The sequence below is a fragment of the Malurus melanocephalus genome, unplaced genomic scaffold (genome assembly GCF_030028575.1).
Source record: "Malurus melanocephalus ecotype Western Australia unplaced genomic scaffold, MMel_1.1 scaffold_6, whole genome shotgun sequence".
Lineage (NCBI taxonomy): Eukaryota > Metazoa > Chordata > Aves > Passeriformes > Maluridae > Malurus > Malurus melanocephalus.
Genome location: NW_026623238.1, coordinates 3,214,275 through 3,226,433, shown reverse-complemented (window position 1 = coordinate 3,226,433; position 12,159 = coordinate 3,214,275). Strand labels below are relative to the sequence as shown.

The window sequence follows — 12,159 nt, the reverse complement described above, 5'->3', positions numbered from 1 at the left end:
GACATCATCTATTTGAACACTGTCAGATGGTACCAACAGGGAAGAGTTTATGGACACAGTGTCTTGACTTAGGTGAAAAACTGATTATGCAGCATGCAGGAAAATAAAATTAACCCTAACCTGAGGAGTTAAATCCAAAAGTGACAACAGATCAGCCGAATAGTAATGTCCTTGACAAAATGAATTTCCATTTTTAAGCACAGACACTGACCTRAGTGACTATAAAGAATCATCCAAAGTTTTCTATATACAATCYATGATATGGCGTAATCTGACAAAAATCATGCCAATGACACTTTTTTATATATGTTCCTGACTAAGATAGTTTTAACAAAAACTGAAATAATCTSAATTAACCGTATAGTACTAAGTTGAACTAACAGTGAGAATTCAAAGCAGCACATAGCAAATAGAGAAAGTTGTATCATGCTTATACAATCAAGGGTTATAAATTAAATAGTGGGCTGCATGGCATTAACCAACATGAGTTAATATACCATTATCTGAATTCCATAACCTTTGGCTTTACTGATCACCAATTTTTATCTTGCAGACATTCCCAAATTGGCGCTGCTTTATTCTAGATTACTCACTGTAAAACGAGTGACAGCAAGGGGAACTTTAGAACATAGAAAACATTTACTCACCAGCAACAGATACAAAAATACTACTCTTTAACACATGTATTCAAGACAACAGTAGAAGATTCATTTCCCCACCTACATTAAAGGCAACAAGATATTTCTGAAGGAATAGTCAAAAGATCAGCAAATTCTAGGCTGGGGAACGTTGTTGTTTGCACTGTATTCAAGTATATAATGTTTTGTTGAAAGAATATTTCTTACCACAGCTTGGGATGAACTTTCCTGCAAATCCCACAATAATATGTTGTTATCAGCCAGTGAAATAATCTTYTTACCGTCTCCCATCGGTTCCCACATAACACTGCAAAACAGAAACAGGAAAACAAAACAAAACAACCCAACATTAAAATCAATCAAAATTTCAACTAGAAAACCATTTTAAGTCTGTGGATCTAATCTATTCCAAAATATATTAAACCATATTCCTTCTGGTTTTCTTTAGATGAAATCCATCATGTATTTTAAGTGCAAAATCTGCCATTAAATAGCAATTTGTAGCAGTCATTCTGCATACACACACTGAAATACAACCAGAGACATTGATGTGCGCTAATTTTAGAAAGCTTTAGTTTGAAACCTCAAAGTTGTTCATATGTAGTGTTATGCATCCTTTTTGAAGAYGCACCAAAAATCATAAGCCTTAGTTTTGATGCAAACTTCTTCCAGGTCTGCAGCTCTCATCATAACTTAATCAACATAAACTTTTAACCTGTGATTCACTTCATGCTATACAGGAAGGAATGCAAGAAATGAGTCCTCTTAATTCATTCTTTGAGAAGCAGCATATTTAAGCCAGTCAGTATGGGCAGTTTAGCTAACTACATGCATTCTAACCCTAATACATTTGCCGGAGGTAATGGTAAGATTCTAAGAACAGTATTTGTTATTTTATCAGAATGGGCTTCTATTTTTGTAATTTTGCAACAAAGTTCTGCAAGCTCCCAACTACCTTATAGCAACAATATAGCTGAAGGTAGAGAACATAACTTCAGTATCAATTGGTTAATGGAGAAACTTCTTTCCATATTTAGATTAAAACTTCAGCTACTTAAAAGCATTTGGTCTCTGTTCTGACCCTCAGTGCCTTTTTGAAGTATCACTGCTCGAAGTTTATCAGAAGTTCACAACTAGACACAAGTTTTCTAGTCTGTTTTGGTTTTTGTGTGAATCAATTCAGTATCTGGATGGAATAGATGAAAGCAGGTTGCACAAACAGACGCAGCCTTGGGCAAGTGACCCCAACATTAGGMAGSYWSMWKSWRSCTKCCTAACCCTGCACTGCACACTGTGCATGCTTCCACTTTATCCCAGATTTTGCATTACCGCTATCTTCCCAAAATAGTGGATATAACCTCGCTGGCCCCAGATCCAAGGGATGGATCTCAATCTAAGATCATGCTATAAAACACAAGGAAAATAAAATAGGAAGTTGCAGGTAACAAAGCAGTGACACAGTGTCATTTTTGTACTMCATAAATACAACAAAACAGTTATTCTCAGCTGACACCTTCCTCTCAAATTACTCTTGTTCCTTGTGTGAAGAGTTCCATCAGTTTTTACTCCGCACTTTCAGTAAACAACTGCACTGTTTGCTGTTTTGTAAAGAAAAAAGSTGGAACTGTAACTAAAAGGGTGCATTGGCTGACTCCTCACCCACTGAACTTTTCCCTAAGGCATTGCAGGAGATTAAAGAAAGGACCAGCAGCTGCATCTGTCTTCTGCTGGAAACATGACCTGCATCTTTACTGTGTTGTCAATCCATGGAAATTATCTACTTATAAAATTCCATTTGTAGKGAGCTTTCTTGTATTAGGACAAAATCACTACATTTAGCACATTAAGCTACCATCATATTTTTAAACGTCTTTTAACAAGAACATTGTACTAGAATTATTCCATTATTTATTTTAAATTTGGACGTTTTGTCTGTAGCATTGCCAAACTTATTTAACAATAAACACTTCTGAAAAGTTGTATRGTACAACTTGGGAAATAASTTACAAGCAATTGAAAATAAKTGTTGATAATAAAAATGAYRACATGCAGTTTCAATTATATGTTCAACTTTTATTTTGCCCACGATAATGAGAAGAAACCAACTGGCACTCCCATGCATATTTCAGAATTTCATGCAGTTGTGCTGCATGGATAAATTGAACAGATCCTTCAGATAGATGAAAATATTTTATGAAAACATGTAATAGGATAAAGAAAATCAATGCACTATAACCTGCATGTGATTACAACTAACCTTCTGCAATCTGGTTTCCCAAAGTGAAAGATACCAGGACTATCACACAGCTGAATAGGCAGCTAAGAAGTCTTGTTGATTGCAATCACATTCATTTAAGTCCATCATTTTACTTATTTACATATTTCTGAAAATGTAACTGGCATTTGGTGTTGATCTGTGTAGGCATATTTTTAATTATTGACAATGAAATCTGGTTTGACCACTTAACTCTTGAAGAATTAGTTCAGCCAGAAATCAGGATTTTTTAATGCCTGTTGGTRTATCTGCACCTTTCCTTACACCAGTCACTCAACTTTCAGTTGTAAAAGCTAGATGGAAAACAATTTTTTTGATGTTTTCAAAGGTAGGAAGAAATTACACTTTTTTGAGTGGCACTGAGCTTCACAGTAAAAGAATTTTTACAGCTGAATAAATTGTGTGCTAATTGTGTGTGAATAAAGTGTGCTAATTAGAGCTAATTATAACCAAGCTGACATACCTTGCCATGAAAAGGTGTCTTCACATTCACTCTGTCCTTGTTAGATGCCCATTTTACTTCTATTTAATTTTTTTATTTATGGGTGTGGGTATAGTGATCATTCATTCAGATTTTACAATCCCAAGCAGAGGTTACTCAAATCACCCTCTGTCAAATGTCCAGCCATATTCTGTACTCATGATTAAATGTTAAACATGAAATACTGGGGGGAGGGCAGGAAATATTGGTGAGTGAAAAAGTTACTTCTGAAGCAAGATACAGATTTTAGAAAAACTGAAGTTTTCATTTAGACCAGTTTTCTGCACAGTGATGGTAATGTCTAAAAAGGGAAACAGATAYACCAGGCAGTACCATTTTCCTGAGTATGCCAAGAGTTGCTGATCCTTACAGTATTCAGAAATGGACAAGATATTTGTCAAATTCACAGCAGGCACACAGTAACTGAGTGCCAATCTCGGGGTTCCCTTTAAATAATCTACAAACAGCAGATAAGCAATTATTATGTTGCATTTTACCCCATTTTGTGATCATCTGACTCAGGACACCTCAAATAAGCTTGCAGCTAGTAGTTTCTAGTATAAAAAAAAAAGTAGTATTAAATCCTACAGAGAATATTACACCCTAGCAAAAAAATAAGAACAGTTAAAACATTCACTCAAATGCTCAAACTGACTCTATTATCTTGTTCTATGCTGAAAAGATATTTAACACCTTCATCAATAAATGTACTGAGCTTTTATAAACGAACAATTCAAAGTCCTCCATTACAGACTAAGGAAGAAAAAAGCAATATGCAAACACTTTCATAGACATGAACTGCAGTTAAGCCRCAAGTGTTGGACAAAGCAAGCATTAACTACTGCTTAACCATAATTATAGAAGTGACAGTTATTTATTTCTATAAATGGAAAAATCTTGCTAGAACAAAAACTCTCATGCACTGAAAAATGGAAATATACCCATATATTTGGTAGCTCAGTAGACCATCCTGCAGCTTCACTGTAGCCCACCAGAGAAATTCACATACTAAGAACCCAAATGTCCTGCCTCCTTTGCATTATAATGATTCCAATTTAAAGATGACTCTTGCTTATCAGGTGATCAGACATTAACTCTAAGAGAAAGGACATCAGACCAAGTACAACCTGGAACYAAGGATTCTTACTCTCTACCCAAGTGCTCTACAAAACAAACACATTTCTGAATGAACTAAGTTATGGCTATTTTACAGCGTATTGAAGTCTGCTTCGGGAAAGACTAGTTACATTTTATCTCAAACTTCTCAGACATTGAGATCTAATTTGGAATGCAGCTCCTCAAGACTCAGTAAAACAAGAACCACCGCTTCTTAAAAACACCCTAGAAGGCGAACTTTTCAGCTAAAAAGCTGCTAAGAAATGAGAATTGAGAAATGAAGTTAAGAATTATTTGGAAAAGAACTCCAAAGGCAGCTGAGCTTTATTTTGGCTCTTAAATTATTTTTACATTCAGAAAAATTAAACTGCTTTAYAAATAAATACAAGAGCATCCCAGCAAGGAGGTGCCACAGAAAAATCACTTACCTCTAAAATATTTTTTTCCTTAAATTATCATTGTGCTGGCCTCCGCAAACTGCTCATGGAACACCCACCTACTGCCACAGACACAATTTCTATTCATATTGCCTGAAAAGGGCTTAAAAAAGCCTCAAAGTGAATATTATCGATAYGTGACATRTCAGGAAAGAAATACATAACTGGCYTGTCTGTCAAAGATCAGTAAGGTGGTCAGCCTAGGAATAACATTTTAATAGTATCAATGTCTGTCAGGAAGGCACACAGAGTGCTGCCAGGTAAAAGCTCTGCCCAGCCTCTGGAGGCCACAGGATGCCAATAGCTTCTTCCATGTACTAGGGCAAAAATTAAGGGCTGAAACAAATTTATTTGCAAAACAGCTGGAGCGGGCAAAAGCAATCTCTGCAGACTCATTTTAGAGGAAACACATATCTGCTTTTGAGAGGGACAATTTGAGTATATTCATAAGGGATTTTTCAAATATGGAAATATGGATATAGCATATCCTCACTAATTTATTGCTGCTGTAACAAACTGCATGGTTGGTCAGGGGAATAAAACCTAACAAAACAGAATATTCCACTGAGTATACTTCTCCAGTGATTTAAAACACGTGCCTAAGAAGAGAATTGCCTAGTTCTGCACTGATAGTTGAAGAAAGTCATCACCCCTTCTGTTCAGAAGAGCAGCAAACCTAAGAATGCTAAAGGTTTACGCAGACCTAGCAGAGAGTATCCTCTAACACCTCTAATCCAGCAAATGTGSATTSTGGRGRATTTGWGGTGAAGAGACTGCAAGAAGTGGCYGGGACTGTAACTATTGTGGTGTCACTAACCTATCTCTCCATCACCACTGGCAGGGACTGGGATGGATGGACTGTAGGAGGCTGCAAGGCACCCCTTCAGTTCTCATGTACATCCTGCCAAATAGCTGTGCTTCACCATAAACATACAAGGATCAATTTTTTCACCCAATAGATATCCAAAACACATTTCAAAGCTTTGAATTTTTAACTACTGCATCAGCAGCAGCCTCGCTATATCTGCACTCATCCTGGAACATTGTGCTAGGAAAGAATTCTAYTCTGAGGGATAAATATTCTAAATAATAAATGTTTAATGGGGTTCTGGAGAGCAAACTGGARTCTGATACCAAGAAAACAGGGGCAMCTGTTCAAAGKTAGTTCCTCATGAACATTTAATTTTCTCCTGCATAACTAATTTTTTTCACAGTTCAGCAACACCGTTTTTCTATAACATTTCCCACTAACATTTTAAGCAATTCATTAAGACTGAAAATAAAACTAGGATAAACAGAATAGTAGTACAATAAATAGAAGTATCTATTTCACCTGTAGAATTAGTTGAAGCAGACTTCAACACTCACTTTTTTAGTGGTAAGAATAGCTTAAGTGACACTACAAGAAGGAAGCAAACCTCTTTTAAAAATAGCTCAATTTTCTTTCAGTGGGGAAAAATCTCAGTTTGGCAGTCAAACTGGGGAATATAACAGCATGGTGAGAACAGAAACAAAACTATGTTCAAGTTGGGAAGGAGAAGTGAAACAGTAAAGCCATTTTTTTTTTACTTATAGAGTAACACAATTTCTGCACTATTTTCTGTACCATGATTCATGAATCCAAACTAAACGCAAAAACCTGCAAAAACTTCATCAAAACTATTTTTTTTTATTAAGCATTTAGATTCTGTTGAACTTATCAGAAGTGACAAGCTAATACATACAGCAAGTTCACAAAAATAAATAAATAAATAAATAAATAAATAAATATTTTTCCCTTCAATATTTACTTCAGTGTCAGATTTTAGTTTGGCTAAGTTTCCCTCTGCTTTACATGAGTAGAGTCAAATAAATTCTGATTAAAAGCTAACATCATAAACTGGGCATATAATACAGTATCTGATAAATTAATCACATTTATTCCCTAGTAAATGTGATCACACTGAAGAGCTTAAAGTTTTAAAATTGCACACTACTAAACACTTAAAATTGCCAAAAACATTCAAGTGAATGAAAGTGAAAATGGGTGTTCTAAATTACTCTGCTGGTTCCAGATATATTTTAGAGGATGACAAAAGTGAAAAAGGAGAAAATGTSAGWAAGACAACTAATGGTTGAAYACTGAACATTTGGATTTATATGTAATAGATGGTTTTATTTACAACAAGGAAAAATCAAAGATTCAACAGWGCAAAACCCTGTGAAGAATTCAGAATCACACAGAATTATGAAGAGCAGGGATATAAAAACATTTTAAACTTTTACCAAATTAGAAAGGATCAGAATATAAACATTCCCAGGGAAACTACACTTGTCATGTAGTAAGTTAGCAAAAAAAAAAATTGTCCCTATACTTACTGTTGTAATATGAGAAGTGGCTGATGGAGAATATAAATACATGGAATGAACCAAGTGTGAAAGAATTATTCTTAAACAATGACAATTTCAGACAGCTCYGAAATTTTGTGCATCATGTGAAGATACAAACAGTATCTGGGCAGCTGTTTCAAACCTCCTGTCCCCCAAAAATACACAGTTCAGTTTATACACCAGAATACACAACTCACAGTCCTGACACTCTCAAAGAAACCTCTATACAAATATCAAAGAGAGCTCTGTCCTCATAATTATATTTCTGGTACTGGGACATATGAAATGCTAAAATAAGATAAGGTTAAAAACTTGTGATTGCATTTATTAGATGCCTTTGCTATAAAACATATCTAACAGTTACAGTACCATATATTCAAGACGATACGATCCTTCTAGAAGTATGTTACTTTCAGGCTTATAGTCATTAGTACAGACCATTGATTTGTTTTGGACTTTTTTTTTAAATTAAACTCTAAGCTAGAACTTCAACATATAGTCCTGAAGCCTAACAAAAGGGGTACTATAGAAGAAGTAACATTACCAACATCATGATAGGAAAGAAGTGATACCTGAATATCACACAAAAGTGTTAGAGCTACTAAAAACACTGTCTGCACTTTTCTTTTGAGTTTCAGATTTTCTYACTTGGCTTTGTTTACTTGAACATATTTAGGGGTGGTTTGTTTTTTGGAGGTTTTTGGGTTTTTTCAAATAATATTTAAAAGCCAAGAGTAAGTAAAACACTACTGGATTTCACTCATTTGTCTTCAGGGCATCAATTATCAATGTGCCTAACTTTGATTAGGTGATTGTGTTCTTTAATGGAATAAACATGAGGAAACGGAAGCAATGAACTCATATGTATAGCACCTTGTTTATTTTAAATTAATTAAATCTCTACTCAAATTGAAAGGACTATTACAGCTAATTCATACTTCTGTAAAAAGCCAACCTTAATGAGTTTGATTTGTACTGTGTACAGCCAAGGAAGAGACGGCACTTCTCTGTACTCTATTTAGCAACCAACCTTCAATGAAATACCAAATAAAATCTAAACACTTAAAATACACGGGAATATCTCATTTATAATAACCTTCGCTTTCATTAATTCAAAGTTCTAATTTAATATTTTAGTGATAAACATCTTGGAATTCTTGAAGCTTATGTGACTCTAAAAAAATTATAATTTGTCTTCTTTATGTTCTCTTAGATATGGCAATATTTGCATGTTCGTACCTAGGATTGATTGAGTGGAATACACACCAAAAAAAAAACCAACTTGAGCCAATAGAGAAGCCTAATGAAGGAATCTATTGTTATTTCTAAGATATTCACCCCTTTCAAAAAAATTTTTAGCAGCTATTGTTTTCTGTATAAAACATGAGTTCTTCATTCCTCACCTTTCAGGCTTCTCAGAACTGAGCCTCTACTTACACTGCCTCTGCAACCACCATTCATTTTCCCTTTAGAGTTGTWTTTCACTGTTGATCTAATACTTTCCCCTTATTTATTTTCATTTTATTCCACATTTACTCCATAAACCACAATCCAACCTACTTCACTTGTTCCCCTCTGTTTTGAAGTAAGTAGCTTAGTACCAAGCAGGACCTACCCTATTTTACCTGCCACATTTGGAACAGAAAAAGTAGGATGTTAAGCATACAGAAGCACGCCTGCTTCCAGCAGATGCAACCGAAACTCCCTGCTGTGTTATGAATTCAAGATCTCACAGATTACACTTTCTCTTATGGCCTGTAGTATTCTCCTCCTCCAAGGACTATCCTGTCAAGTCGACTACCAAAAAAAGTCTGCAGCAAAACTGAGGGAGAAGAAGMTCAGTAGATTACTGCTAAAATACAAGTCTTCAGGGGTTTCACAGACAAGAGTTCTGGGGATTCCTCCAAGCTCAGAAGAATAACAAAATCTCATTAACTGCTGTCCTGTTTCCTTGGCTTCTCCTATGCAGACAGTACCTTGGACTGCTTCTGGCAAGATATCCAATGGCAAGTTCCTTTAAATGGACCTTACAACATTGCATAAAGCAACATACTACTGGTTATATGTGTTTAACTCTGTATGAATACATATATTTATATACAGAATTAACATATTGAAGATACTTTCTTTTCTTTTTAAACACACAAATTTCCATGTGTATCCGGTGTTTTCCACTCTGAAAGTAATTCACTCAGGATTTTTGCACTTTRGCTTACATGAGGAACAGCAGGCAGAGGATGAAAAAAAATTCTTAGGCTTGAACCAAATAGAACAATTAACAAGCCTATTTGCCTAATTTAAGCATCTGTTTAATTTTCTGAACTCTATGCCCTACAAGAGTTTGAGTAAAAATTCTGATGAGTCCCAAATTCAAAGCTTGGAGGCAGTTAACAATCTCAGTAACTAGAAATGAATGGCTGTGCTTAATTTTTACACACAGTAACTCATGTGATCCAGATAAAATGGAACTATAGAAAAGCAAATTTCTTCTTCACTTGCCTGTTATGTCTTGAAGATTAGATTTTTGCCAAAGGTTTTGTCAAGACTAAAAAATTATTTCAATAGATCTTGAGTGGGAAGAGCACAATGCTCAGTCACACACCAGCTAAGTTTAAGATTTTAGTCACAATCGATTGAAAATGCTCTCTWGGTCTTGGTTCACAAAAGAGAGCTGGTATTAAATATGTCCCTGGTGGTTTTTAATAAGAAAATTCAGACACATTTGAGCACAGCATTCCACAAAGGAGATGAGATAAAGATAAAAAAAATGCAGATTCAGTTCTTAACATCAGTACAGAGTTGAACAAACAAATACCTGACACACCAGACCCATAAAAAAYTCCCTCTTGTGTTTCCCAGTGCCTGATACCAGAAACAGAAAAACCTGTCAGGTAATTTTTCAACTATCAGGCTTTCTTAATAGAAGAGAAAAGCCGTGTGAGAAAATAAACCTTAAGAAAGCTAGATAAGAAATGAAGCAGAGCAGGGTAAGCACAAACAAAACTACCAGCAAATAAAACCCTGAGGTGGGTGGTRGATGCCAGAGTACATGACCAGTTGCATCTTCGAGACAGTTTTATTTTTTTTCCTGATTCACAATCACATCTCAATTACCTATTATCTGTGACCAGATCCATGAATATCATGAAACATCTGCACTACGGACACCAAGACACACAAAAAAAACCWTCCTATGAGCTGCTATCTGGAGTCAGTATCATAAAGGCTGAGACCAACATTACACGCTGCATCTTTAAACTGTACTGACAACACTGCCACTCCTCTGGATGCATCATAGAAGCCCAGTTTTTTAATTTAATATTTTTAGCAAGATTCTGACTAATAATATTCAAAATTAACTTAAAAAGTGGAGTCTGTATCCAGTCGTTCATGGCTGTGGTACACTGCTCTATTGCAATCTCCTTAAAGTGCACATGGCCACACTGAACTCAGGTCCAGTGCTCAGCCTGTGGTTTTCAGAGCAAAATAAAGGGCATGTTCTAATGGCAAGGCTAACGACAGAGCCTTCTTACTGCAAGTGTACAGTGCCAGACCACCACTGATCTCACAGCAATTGTGCTCTTRCATTGTGGTTTGAAAGGTATTTGCACTTTGCATTGAGGAAAATCGCTTTTCTGATTTATGTTTGGTTGTAACTACAATTGGACCCTTAGTGTCTAAATAGCGTCATACTTTTCTAAACACTTGAGAAGTGTAATACAAAGATTATTTACATTGCTATTTKWAGCCAACAYACCAGTCAGTGGGGCATGGCCTGCMAGTGACACACAGCACAAAAGRCAGAATTTACTCATTTATGAGCTGTGTCCAATATGATTGAGACCGGAGTAGAAAAGCCTGCTCTAGAACAAGATCCTCTAAATCAGCTGTGCTTGCCTGAGGTGATGTGAAGAGTACTAATGCCAAGTGTTCAGTTTACACTTTTTATCTCTGTAACACAGGAACTTTTCAAATCTCTATGCACATACATATGAACATGCACATAGACAATGGACGTTAAATAGTAACAGATATTTGTGAGCACTAAATACAGAAGAAAATCAGATAGCAGATGACTGAAAACTACACGTGAACTTGTTACAAGCTGTTATTAGTGGAAAAAAAACTATGTTTAGGCATTCACGTAATTCACATCCTGATAAAAAGCAGTAATGTGCCTCTTATCCCTCTTTTAGAGATCTGGCTACCATGCAACATTCTGGCATTYCACCATCAGATAGAAACCAACTATGGAAAATTAAAAGACAAAAGGCACAAATCTTAAAGGTGTAAAACATAAAGATTAAAACAAATAAAAAAAATTTCCAATATAGTTGGAAGTATTAATTATCAAAAGGTTTCAACAATAAAAATGGAATTAAAGTAATAAAATCATTACAAGGAGGGGTACTCATTAAAAAGTGTAGCAAAGAAGTAAAGGATAYTAGTATGAAGAAATTTAACATTCAGAAAACCTGCATCTTAAAAAAAGCTCATCTATACAATACATTTTTTAATGCGTTGATATGTACTATCTTGTCCAAAAGCAGCCTAATAAATATTAGCGTCAATTTACCTTTTTTTTTTTTTTTTTTCGTTAAGACTTAATCTGCAAGGTTAAAATCTTTGGCTAGAAATGGATGCTTAAAACCTCTGATACGCTCTGCATCTGGTCAGGAAGCAGTGAGAASATGTCATATACACTATCCATAAAGCAACAAACTTGCAAACACACAATGGAAAATTTTAACTTTCTTTTAAATATTAGAAAGGGCAACAAATCTTTGTAACAACTTCTGCAGTATTGCAGCTCTCCTTGTCTTGACTTAGACAAGAGATAAA

The 12,159-nt window shown here is 35.3% G+C and overlaps 1 protein-coding gene across 1 annotated transcript in view; it reads right to left on the bottom strand.

Moving 5' to 3' along the window:
• EIPR1 (EARP complex and GARP complex interacting protein 1) overlaps positions 1–12,159 on the bottom strand; it is a 73,187-nt gene that overhangs the window by 23,201 nt on the left and 37,827 nt on the right. The window contains exon 5 of the mRNA XM_057371802.1: positions 846–945. Coding sequence (XP_057227785.1) covers positions 846–945 — 100 coding nt within the window. The remainder of the gene's footprint in view (positions 1–845; positions 946–12,159) is intronic.